This window comes from Mauremys reevesii, linkage group 8, assembly GCF_016161935.1.
Source record: "Mauremys reevesii isolate NIE-2019 linkage group 8, ASM1616193v1, whole genome shotgun sequence".
In the NCBI taxonomy this organism is placed as follows: domain Eukaryota; kingdom Metazoa; phylum Chordata; order Testudines; family Geoemydidae; genus Mauremys; species Mauremys reevesii.
The window spans coordinates 27,912,415-27,925,590 of record NC_052630.1 but is presented as its reverse complement, the minus strand read 5'-3'; the positions used below and the strand labels follow the sequence as shown (position 1 = coordinate 27,925,590).

The 13,176-nt window shown below is 39.5% G+C and overlaps 1 protein-coding gene across 26 annotated transcripts in view; it reads right to left on the bottom strand.

Annotated features, from left to right (window-relative positions):
• Positions 1 to 13,176, bottom strand: part of TENM2 (teneurin transmembrane protein 2) — a 1,520,094-nt gene that overhangs the window by 226,931 nt on the left and 1,279,987 nt on the right. For 21 of the 26 annotated variants that reach the window (XM_039484033.1, XM_039484034.1, XM_039484029.1 and 18 more), the window contains one exon: positions 8,105 to 8,343. In XM_039484033.1, coding sequence (XP_039339967.1) covers positions 8,105 to 8,343 — 239 coding nt within the window. Of the gene's footprint in view, positions 1 to 5,263; positions 5,398 to 8,104; positions 8,344 to 9,023; positions 9,150 to 13,176 lie in introns of those variants that run through there. The other 5 variants (XM_039484051.1, XM_039484055.1, XM_039484052.1 and 2 more) reach the window with 5 other exon arrangements.

Below are 13,176 nucleotides of genomic sequence, written 5' to 3'. Positions count from 1 at the left end.
TTTAACAGAAATATGAAGAAAGTGTACCATTGTCATATTGAACATTATTGTTATGGTAATTAATGTAAGTGTCAAATAAAAATACCTATGTATAACCAGTTTACCACTGGCTAGTACCATAATGGGAAAAATGACTAACATTATGTTACTATGGCTTCATGATGGGTACGGATGGCTCTTTCTCTAGCTGAAGAGGTTATATTTCAACAGCACCAGAAACAGTGAAAAGGATTTGATTAGGAGCAGTTTGAAGATGGCCCTGTGTTGCGATATCTAGTATGTGGCTAAAAAAATGCAAACTGGTATGAATAAAAAGCATTCATTACTGTTTGCCTCTGGTCGAGGGTTCAGAGTAAGCTTGGGGCGGAGCTAGGGGAGAGGAAAGGGTTTTCAATTTTAAGTATTTAGCATCTGAGGGTTGTCTGGTGACCTATGTGAAATGAGTTGCTCTCAGTCTAGTTCCTAGTTGACAGGTGTCTGCTTCACAAAAACCTTCAGCAGAGAGGCCAAGAACTGAAAAGGCATGCAGATAAAACTACCCTGTCACCCAGAGGTGGTCCCTATTATGGAAAGCTTGCACTGCTGTCACTCATGACATCCCTTTTCTGGGATCAAACAGAGGAATCTCAGTATGCCATACCATTCACAAGTAACAAATTCACCACAATTTTAAACACACACACACACACACACACATTTTGAATAATGCACAGTTTTCTTTAGTTCAGCCCTCTACCTGGTTACCCTGTACTGTAGTGTATTCTAGCATTGGTGGCATACTGCCTTTTACTACTGCTATTACTATTTATTTCCACCTTTTACTATTGCTGATGCAGGAATTTGAGGCTCTGGCAGGTAGCTGCACTTCTATGAAGAACCACTCCTGCTCCATGGCTGGAGCAGTGTCTGTAAAGCATCAGCTGGGGAGGAGAGTCCTTTCCCCTGCCAGATCTGGAGGCAATCCTACTGGATAGCCTAGATGCTCAGGCTACACTGGGAATAAAATCTGGGCCTGAAAGACATCTTCTATTTTTCGTTGAGGTCTATATTAAAAGTACTCTTCCAAAACACAGTATGCACCATACTTTCCTCATGGAATAGAACTGAGTCTAACCCAAATTACATTTACATGTCTCCAAAAAGGCTTCTGGTATAATCTACGAAAGCAAACTGACAGAACTGCATCATGACTGTAGTCATAAATGGAGGGTAATATGCACATTTTTATGAAGACGGTCATCCCTAGGGAGAGCATGCTTGCAAAATATCTTCCCATCAGTGACACAACACAATGGAAAAGGAACTACAGGGGAAAGACGGGCACTAACAACTCCAGTAGAAGGCATAATGCCAAAAACATGAAAACTGGAAGCAAAGGGCTGCTGCAGCATGCTCTTCCTGAGAAGCTTCTTCAATTTCTTGCAGTACCACTGGCCCAAATCTCCCTCTAGATGAGTTGGTCTTTCCAACATGAGGACTGGAAATTCTGTATTTTGACTTGCAGATCTTCCATCCGCTTCTTCTTTCAGGAGTGTGGAGGTAGCCCCCTCCAATTCATAGAATGAACAGTGGGGATGACTCTAAAAATCATGGATCTTAGATCTCTATGGATGTCAGGAAATGCACCAAAACCCAGGGCCTTCTGCACAGAGGTCTTCTGCCTCTATGTTGGTTAAAAAAAACAGGAGTACTTGTGGCACCTTAAAGACTAACAAATTTATTTAAGCACCTCAGCTGACATCCATGGCGGATAAATGTGGTTTGTCTTTTTGTGCTGAACAACCATATTAACACTTTAGTGTGTTTACTGTTCAGCTTTTCCAAAGGAAAAAAATAGCTGAGTATGTTAACTAGAAGCTTCTGCAAGGAGGGACTAATCTTGCAAGATGCTGAGCATATTCAGCAAGGTGCAAAGCACATTCAGTGGGAGTTGAGGATAGTGCTTGGCACCTTGCCAGATATTCTCAGCCTCTTACTGGATCAGACTCCAAACTTGCTGTACCAGCGTCCAAAGTGCTCAATGTACCTGATTTCAACTAAATCTGGACAAGACAGAAAGCCAATGTGAACTGGCTTTCCAAGCCAAAAACAAACTAGAAATAAAGTGATACATAAGGTTACCATAGGTGCCAGGTCTGGCTCTTTTTCTTGGCTTACCCTGATCTACAGACACAGAGCCAAAGGACTATCAGATTTCTACCTTAATTGGCTCAGTCTCCTTGAACTTCAACTAAATTCAGCTACACACTTTGTAATGCGGATGCCGAAAGGCGGAGGCCCGCCAAACACAACTCCTTTCCAGCTTCACTTAGCTAGTTATCTAAGTTCCAGGGAACAAGGAATTCCTCACACAAGATGTATGTGTGGTTTATATTGCCTCCAGCTATGTCTTTACTGAAACCTTTTACAGAGTGTTATTTATGAATGGAAGAAACTGCAAATATCAATGAACAAGAAATTCCTCCTGAACAGACAAGTTTGCACTCACTTTACTAACTGATGCCAAGAAGATAATCCACCTTGATATTGGCATCCAATGCATTAATATCTCTGTACAACTGTGGTTTAGGCATTGTTAGTAAAGATAAGCTCAGGAGGTCTTAAGACCCTTAAGTTTAGAGTCCATTATATCTGAACCACCAAAGTTGGTTATTTGACCTACAAAAATGAATGCCTTTGCATATAAGGAACAGGAATAAAACTACCATTAACGATTGCACAAAAAGCTGTTCTACTCTCTAACATTAAGAACGTTCACAGCCTATTTGTGTGCTGCAGCACTCTTATTTATTTTGAAGTATGAGTTTAAACATATGCTGGGGGAAGAAGAATCTTATATTTGCTTAATTAACAAGCCAGAGCCTTTGGCAGGTCTCAAATAACAGAATTCCCTTTACATAAAACAAAGGTGAATACAACATTTGAAGCCTACACAGGGAACATAAATTTACCTTAAATCCCATCTGCCTTTATAGTCAAGTAACACTGAAGAGTGAATGAGAGCTAATATTTTTCCTATGCTGTGTACACACTAATGATGCTATATAAATGTACTATTCTCATCATTTCTGTCATTTTCTTTTTCTTTTCCCAAGTCCTGCTCTGTTTCGCATGATGGGAGTAGACAAAATTGCAGCAGCACTCTAAGATTCATCAGTATGAGTCTCAACATATCAATTTTCAAGTGGAGCAACTTTAAACACATTGTAGGCTTTTAGTTTCCATAGAAAATAATACTTCTATTGTTTTCAAAGAAAACTGTAAGTACCTAAAATTACCACACTTTTAACATACTGACATGTTGATGGCCAGATGTTCTTTCAAGCTCAAAGTCAGATTGGCAGAAGTCAGAGCAGTTTAGAGGCTTACTTGAAACATAGTATTTTATATTTGGCAGGAATTACTGTATTGCAAAAAAAAAAAAAGACAAGGTGACTTTCTATTATTTTTTTTTTAGTTTAGTGTGGTTCTAAAGAGCTAAAAACTAATTTAAACACAACAAATGCTTTCATCCCACCCCTACTATGAGGCAAAGATCTCCAACAACAACAGAATGAGTGGCATATGCTTTCTTTTTGACACAGCTTGAATTACTTTGCTTGTGATGGATCTGGGTTTTGCCACCCAGGCCAATATTTTCAGGATGTCCCAATTTGAACGTGGTGATCCTGCATCCTATGAGCCTCACTTCCAGGTTAGCAGGGCTCAGAATAACTTTTGGGGTTGGTGGAGGAAGGTGCAGGAAAGCCCATAATGGACACCTGTAGAATAACCTGCTGATAAAGGACATTTTCTCTGAGCCTGTCAGTTAGCAGCTGGCTAATGCCCTGAAGTGTTTCTATCCCTTCTGAAAAGGTTTTTTTTTTTTTTAAATCCTGGCTAATCTGTGGATATTCTCATGATACATATAAATATCTAATTCTTTTTTGAATTCTACTAAACTCTTGAGCTGGCCTTAACAATCTATTGTGGCAACGAATTCAAAGGTTAATTGGGCATTGCGTAAAATATATTTATTTTTCACAGCTTTAAATGTGTTGCCTTTTGATTTCATTCAATTTCCCTTTGTTCCTGTTTGTAAGAAAAAGCAAATAGGAGTGCCTAATTTACTCCTCTATACCACTTATTATTTGTATACTTCTATCACAACCCCTCTTATTTGTTTCCTCTCTAAACTAAACAGTGGCCAATCTTTTCAATCTTCCCTCACACAGCATTAATAATTGTTTTCATCTGTCTGTGTACTCCATCAATTTGATTCTATATATCAAAGGTTTTCATTTAGCTACCCACAAGGATGCCCAGGTCTTTTTCCTAAAAGGACACAATTAATTTAGAACCCATAAAATGTCTGAATGGTTCAAGTTATTCCTTCCAATGTGCTTTACTTTGTATGAGTCAACTCTACATTTCATTTATCACTACAATGTCCATTCACCCAGCTTTGATAAGTGTCTCAGTACTTCCCAGTCTTATCTAATCTTGACAAACTTACATAGCTTTGTGTCATGTGCAAATTTTGACGCGACTGTTAATTTCCTTTTCCAGATCATTAGTTAATACATTAAAAGAAACAACAGTCCTAGTACTGAATCTTGCAGTATTGCATGTTTGTATGAGCATCTCAGATGCTTCATTCTCAAGTTCCTTCAGAAATTTTGGCTGTATACCATCTAGTTCTGGTGACTTGTTCTTTAGCTTATTCCAACACCTTCCCTTTTTACATCTTTAATTCTAACGGTGCCACCTTTCTTACACAAAGAGACATGATCTGAGGTTGGTATCTTCCCAGCTTCCCTTCCAGAGGAAGCTGATAGAAAAAAATTCATTTGGCTTCTCTGCAATTCCTTCTCATCCTTAAGAGTTGCATTTACTCTCTGAGGGCAAGTCTATGCTACCACACTACATCCACCTCTGTGAGAGGTGGAAGCTATGTCAGCAGGAGTGCATCTCCCGCCGACACTGCACTGGTGTAGACAGAGCGTAGGTCAATGTAACTTGCGTTGCTCAGTGTGTGGCTTTTGCACACCTCTGAGCAACGTAAGTTACATTGACTTCACTGGTAGTATAGTCAAGCCCTTAGTCTAGTGGATTCACCAAACTTTCACTTAGGACTCCTGCTTCTGAAAGAATTCCTTGTTATCTATTTTTATGTCTTTGGTTATTTGCTCTTTAAAATACATCTCCTTCAGTATACCAGGAAATGACACAAAACTGGTTATTAATTGTTTCCCCTTTTTCACCAATATTCCTATTTAAACACCTGCTTCCTCCTTCTGCTTACTGGACAACTTCATTGTGTTCATCATTCTCCAGTCAGGATAATGGTTAAGTGACCACCAACGCTTCTCTGCCATCTGACCATTTGCTTTATTCATGTGAAGTTATAAACCATTCCTCAGTTCTCCAGGGTCAATGGATTGTCTAATATAAGTTCATAAATAATAAGAAATGACAGATTATAAAGTAATAAACCATCCAGCGAAGCTTTGTTTTATCTTACAGCAGCCTAAATACCAAAGATAAATATATTTAATCATCCATCATTTCCAAGTTACATCCGTGATTAAAATATTGAACTTGCAGTATATGGTTTCCCACTTGTATAATTGCTCACACAGACAGCTATTACATCTTAACTGTCAAGTTCAATAATTAACACGGTTTCAAAAAACTTTTCTTTATATAACAAGCTAAGCCTGTTGCTAATTTGAGGTTTATTACAGGAGATACATAATTATCCCTGTACTACCTATTAGGCTGCATAAAATACTGTAAGTGAAAGTTTTTTTACTCATACATAGGGACATTGCCACACCAGATCAGGTGAGTGACCTGTGGGTTGCCATACCCGCCCCCCAACAGCAGCCAGGATAAGAAACTTCAGAACAAGATGCATAAAACGCAATAAATGGATTATGAACCCAGCTGCCCTATATATGGCTGCAGAAAGTGAACCAGGCAGCTATGCTTCTATTTCTTTATACATTCACCTTTTATGGGAGTAACCTCTTCAGAAGGCCTGTGCCCATCCCGTTAATTGTGATTCTACAGGACCAAAAGTTATTCTACAGATAGAGAGACATACTCCTCTTTGGAACTCTGGTCTTCTACAAACCAGTCTGACACATAATCCCTTGCTGCCCACAATCGTGTTCATAGGTTGACAGTGATGGTATTTGCTCATGAGTTTGTTTCACTCATGTCAGTTTTCAAATGAAAGGAAATGTGGATTTCTCTGTTTCTGATGTAGGTCAACCCACCCTGTGGAAGCTAAACCATCCCTTATCAAGGAGCACTTTTGTCTCTGATTGCAAGATAATTTTGCAGAGTACTCTCTCCCCTGCCACCACCCGTCACCCTCCCCACTCCCACACACTTTGCAATGCACAAGACTGGACAAAATGATAGGTATTTTTCAAAACAATCTCCCAGGGAGAGGGACTCACAACATCTTTTTCAAGTGTTTTATTCCCCTGCTCCCAGTGTCTGCAAATTACCCAGTTTGCAGACTACTGCAAAAACATGCCAAGTAAGACAGAAACTGCATAACCATGTGCAACATGCCTGACAAGTGCTGTCTCCTATGGAGGATGATATTTCTGTTGGACTGAACTGCTAGAATGATGCCATATAGTCAAAGGAAGCTATGGAGTTTGCACAGATTGCCATAAAAAAGATTGCGTTGCTGAAGGGGGTTGGAAAGCCCAGTAAGTTATGAAATTGTCTTAATGATACTAACGTTTGTAAGATGACAACTGCAGACAATTGCATTAGGGGACAAACCAATTAAAAGTAAAATAAGTAAAATCAGGAGAGCCCCCAAAAGCTCAAGGAATGTATTCGAAGAACTGGGTAAGACTGCATGAAGGGATATAATATAGGGAGGTCAGCAACCCAGATCATGACACAATGAGAGAAAAGTAAAAGTGAAAAAGACGTTTTATGTATGCTGGTTGTGTCTGAGAAGCACCCATGAATGTGTGGATAACAGGGAAGGAAAAGGACCACCTAATATTCAGCCACACTCAGCATGGCTAACTGCAACCGCTGGCAACCTGCATATTGACAGGAATTTGTCTTTTCCTTTAAGTGCAATGGGGCTTTAGGCATTGTTTGAATGCCAATTCAGAAAGCCTTCCAGTGCGTACATGTATGTCCTGTATACCACAGTTCTCTCAGAATACGCTCCAGTCAGTTGATAGCACATCACAAAAGCGTCAGCCTCATTTGGAGGAATGGCAAAAGGTGCATACCTGCCTGATAAGGTAGCACCATACATGAAATACTTTAAATCAGAATGTAGCATCCCAGCAATGAAAAGCAAAGAAAGCCTGTTGCCTAAGCCCCCTGATGTTTGACAGCTGACCAGAGCTCTAAGATGATATGTTTCTAAATTTTGGAAAAAAATGTAAAAAGTATTTTTATCTTTTATAAGCAAACAAATTTGTGAAGGGATTATAACAGCCTTACAGTTGTTGAGTTTTGAATTGGCATGACAACAAACTTGGGGTGTACAAACCCCACAATGGGCAACACAAGGTTAATGATGACCCTGCTCTGCCCTTCTGGCAGGAAATGCCAGAATTGGAAGGAGAAACCCAGCTTAGTTGGTGACAGACCAGTGAGACGAGCAGATCTCCAGTCCTCAGCTCCTAGGGAAAGGCCTAGCTAAAGGCAAGGAATCCTCAGGTGACTGTCACTTGGTGATCCCTCCCTGAAGGAAGGGAGGACCTGTTGTGGATTCACTTATGATGGACACTAGCCTGTGAGCCTACTTGGGGCCCACTGCTTTATAGAAGCCCTCTGAGGGAAGAGAAGTTTTACGCCTGTGGGATATTTCATCACGAAACTTCACTTCACTTGTGTTTACTGACAAACACCAGAAGGGGTGGATTAACCCAGGGCTTGGACTGAGGGCTGAGCCTCTTGATCCTGGACTAATGCGCTGAAACACCCAAACACAGCAGAGCCTTGGTAAGTGCTGAAGTGCAACCCAGGGGACGCCCTGGCATAGGAATCCTGGGTACTCAGCTCAGGAAAATGCAACAGGAAACAGAACTTCTTACTAGCTTGTGTGGGATACAGTGAAAGATGCACTTACCTATGAAGTAGGCCAGCAGGATGGCAAGCAGAACTGCAGCAGCAATAGCTGATAAAGCAGCACATTTCCAGCTACAATACTTGGAGGGCTTTTTCAGCTTGAACGCATTTCTGGAGAAAGTATTTCGAGGCAACAGTCTGGGAGGTGGAGTGTAAACTGTTCCTGAGGTCAAAGGGTATCCAGGGGAAGAGCTACTGAACAGGGGGGTGGTTCCAGAAGATGTCTTAAACAAGAAATGCCTGAAATGCATGAAAAGAGACTCAGTTAAAAAGGTGCAATAATGTAGTTAGAAAGAGTATCTCCTCTCTGTGCCTTCCTTCATTATGTCTGGAATCTCCTCGCTGACCTGGTTCACAATGCTGCCATCATCTTGCCCTGCAAGTCACTCCTTGCAACAGTACTTCCAGGAAGCCTACAAACACTTGTTCCACCCTATCTGCTTAAAGAAGTGTCAACAAAATTGACAACAGAAAATGATAAAATAATCCAAGTACAAATCCTGGAACTAACACGGTGTGTTTTAAGCTTCCTCATTAAATCAATCTACTTTCTGTGTCCCATCCTCCATCTACATGTTGTCTACTTCAGCTGTAAGCTATTCGGGGCATAGGACTGGGCCGTAAATTTTCTTAACTCCACTGACTTCAGTGATGCTACTGCTGATTTACACTGGGCTGACAAAATAGAATCAAATCCCCTGTGGTCTCACTGTCTGTAATGTGCCTAGCACACTTTTGGCATTGCATAAAGTCACTGACAAATAAACAGTAAGAATATCATCTACAATTCTTTCCACTTTATATAAAAATAAAGACTACATGCAAATAATCAGTGACTCCTACAGAGAAAAGAGGAATAAAAACACAGCTATTTTAAATTCTTCCTCTCCCCTCTACTTTTAATTTAAAAATAAAACAACCCAATTATGATGTTAATGAAAGAGGCCAGCCTGGCAGTTCTGGACACTGAATCCATTCAGTTATTTATGTAACAGGTAGAGAGCATGGGCAACAATTGTGCAACACTATCACAAACTGTCTGACTGCTGTGCCTTGAAAACTACCTCTGGGGGGTCAGAGGATAGTTCAAGCTCTTTTCAGCCCTTGGGCTCCTTGCTGAGTGTGCCAATATAGGTGCTAATTAGTTGCATATGTGGGGGTGCTTCTGGGTCTGGGCATGTATCCACTATAACCTGGAATGAGTTCACCAATTCATTTTGCATAAGCCACTGGATAGTAACATTTCTAAATTTAAAAGCAGTTATTTTTACTTGTACTATCCCTGTCTGCCATAACAAATCCCAACAACTGCAAGAGGAAGGGAGAATGTTATATGAAAAAAATTAAGGACATCTGAAAATCTGGGATCATTACCAACTTCTTAATGCCACAGAAGGTTATACTTTAAAGTATAAGATAAATAAATTATAGCTCCACTTTTGCAAGGATGATCTCTTAATTCACTGTGGGTTTAGCTGCAACCTGACATGGTGTTAGTTTAGACCCCAGCCTGACCAATTATGTGCCTTCTGATATCACCTGAGATGGCACCGTCAAGCAGTGGCATCTGTTTAGCCATAATTCTCAGACCTGGAAGAGACATCACTACACATTCCTATTAGCTTGAATTTGATTAAGGCATGCAACTAGATCCAAAATCTACAATACCTGTGTGTTTATTAGTTTAACTAAATCCCTATCTCTCCTAGTAAACATCCTTTCTTCTCTTGCTGGCTTAGATGGCTTTCCTGTGGAACCTACAGTCCAACTAATATTCTGAATTCAACACTGTGCTAGTCTTTGTAATGGTCTTGGCAATGACTGGTAGCAGAGTAGAGCTTGAAAAGCATTCTAAGTCTGTATGAGAGACACCTGCTAGAGTTACAACTACCAAGGAAAGAGAAAGAAAATAACGGGCATGAATTCTGCAAAGTCCTGAGTGCCTCTTGCAATCAAAACATGTTGAGGGTGCTGAACAATTTGTAAAATTAGGCCCATAGTCTTTCCTAATATTAGGTCTTTTTTCAGATGTAAGAAATAAGCTAATGGTCTGAAGAAACAAACAAGTAGGTCACCATCAAATCACTTATTATGAGCTTTAAAATCAGTATTTAGTCACCTTTTATTATAACAATGGTTTGGAAATCTGAAACCAAAATCTGTTTCCCAAGTACATTTCCCCCCATCCCCTCACTCACATGATTTTTTAGAGAACACTGAAGCATTTGTTTCTAAATAAAACCCAATATATAATGGAGTGCCTGGATTTTGCAAATAATCATACGAAAATAAAAGACAGACTGCTGGGGCTCTGCCAATTCTGACAGTCTCAATTTAAGACTACATATTGGAATTTTAAGATGGTCCCTGAAAATATGCCTTGCTTATACAGTCAGATGAACATTGAATCAGTTATTCTTGTTCACTGTTTAGTTTTTAAAGAACCCAAAGGATCATCTAGCACGTTACCATTAAATGGAAAATACAGCCCTGATGGAAGTGGACACAATGGCTGTCAATTTCAGAAAGAGGTGCATCCACTCACATCAGTATTAGTATTTACTTATATAATAAAAATGCTTGAAAAGCTCCACAGAAAAAACTACATAATCAGCAGTTGGTTTTGAAACCTTAGTATCTCAGACATTTTCACTTAAAAAAAAAAAGTCCCTATCCTGGGCTGTTTGTAAAACAATACCTAAAGAAACAATATCATTCCAACCAATTATTTAATGGAGAGTGTTCTCTAATTAATCTTCCTGCCAAATGACATTGCCATTCTTTACTGCTTGTAGCTAATATTGCAGGGGTGAGATTGGTTAAGTGTTAGAAACATTATAAACCCTTGTTTTCCACATTTTTATAAGTGGACTATGAAAATGTGCTCATGGCAGAAGCTGTGATTAAAAGGTTTCAGCCCCAACGTGACCTACCCTTTCAAATTAAAAACAAATCTTTCAGACTATATTCCACTTAGAAGGTTGCAAGAAATAACAGGGAATGGTTACAGATGCTTTTTACTGTCATAACAAGACCAACTTTCATTAATTAAAATGAAAATTGCTGTGTGGGGGTGTGTGTGGGGGTGAAATAGGACTGGCTGAGTTACACCACAGCTCTTGAGATATCAATTTCTCTTGTTTGAGTGACAGGTTGATCACTCATAAGCTCTTCCATTAGCCTCACCCCAAACTCCCCCAAATCCTCATTATACCAGCACCCCTTTCCAGTTTCAAGCCTAACGGGCTTAAACAAATAGTTTTTCTGTTAGCTTCTTTTTTTATCCCTTGGAGCAAATCTCAGCAGTGTCAAGAAGCAAAAAAGTGCAGTCCTTGTGCTGCCTTGGTCTGAAATGTCAAGGATTTTAACCTATAATCTACACGGTGAGATATAGTATATAAACAAAGTTTGAATATAAATGCATTGTTCAAGTGAAGTTAGGTATAGTGAAACTCTGGCCACAGTGAAGTAGAATGAATAAACATACTGAATGGTTTTGGTGAAAAGTGCTTCCCCGCCCCCCCGTCAAGGCTATTAATCCCTTATAGATTTTTAATACTACATGTGCAGAATGAAACTTTATGAAGGGCATGTAAGAGATTTAGATGAATGCATGGAACTGTGCTATTCCCAAATGTATTCCTGTAGGTAAGGTAAAAATAGACAAGATACTTTTGAAAAAAAAAAAACCTTTGGATTTTGTCATATTTTACAGGTCCTGTCTATGTCCTTTGAATGCGTAGAGTTTATTGTCTCTAAAGGAGTACTTTTTATAAAGTGGCAGCCAGTAAATGGTACAGTACCACATAAAACTACGGTAATTAGGTTTTCAAAAGTTATAATAAAACATTTAACTAGAGATATGTTAAATAACCACCATGCTATTCTACATAATTGGCACTCTCTTCAGAAAAAGATGAAGACTAGAATAGAAGAGGTAAAGCAGGTCAAGGAGGAGGAGCATTGACAGAGCTGCACAAGAAAATTGGAAAAGGGAGAACTTAATGGTTAATATAATGGCCTTTCACACTCAGAGCTTCCATTTGAGCTCAGGTTGAGCTTTTAAAAGAAATTAATTGACTTGCCCTAGGTCAGCCCCTAAATACTGATGAGCTATAGTCAGAAAATCTCTGGGTGGGATCTGACATGCTACAGCACAAACAGTTGTCTGTGGACCAAGGATGAGTGCAGGCCACAATTATTTCTCAGTATTAACTATAGTGTACTCATGGTAAAATTGGAAAGACCTTGCACCATGACTGCCTACAACATGAAATGAAAAAGAAGTCACCTCTTTCACTGCCCAGCCAATTAACTTTAAACAGAGTCCACATGTTTAAGTGTAAAATTGTAATTAAATAGAGAAGAGCACATTTTCCACCCTAATTATCATCACGGATCTTAGCATCAAGACAAGAATTCCACTATGAAAACAATACACATAGGGTTAAGTGGCACAGTAGATTTAATTTACCTTCCACAGATAAAGAATGGGACGAAAATTATGTTTGGGAAACCAGTGAATTGAGTTTGACAGTGTCAGCCCAGTCTATAATAGATTTTTGTCCATATCACAAAACTATTATTATGTGAATCTGCATAGTTGGCATTCTCTGCTCTGGAACAGGCCAAGAGTAGAAAAGCAAGGATACTGCAATTCAGAAATTGAAGTGTGTAGGGAAAGTTATGGGAGTAAATCTCCATACTGCATATATACATTAGGTTAATACTGTTGCCTCCTTAAACAATGCTATCCACCCCTCAAATTCATGAGCATTATAATGTATCAATTCTCTTTCTTCAAACAATGTCTGCTGACAGTGCACAGTAGCACAGGCAGAGTGACACTATTGGAACAGGGGATGCCCCATTAGAAAATGTCACTGAGGCCCAGAGAAAAGTAGCATAGTATATAAATGGAGGTTACTTACCTGTAACTGAAAGTTCTTTGAGATAAGAGGTTCCTATCTGTATTCCACGTGCTAGTACACATGCACACCATACACCCACGTCCGGAAATTCTAGCAAGCAGTGTTTGTTGGCCCACACATGTGCAGTAGATCTCCTCCTGCT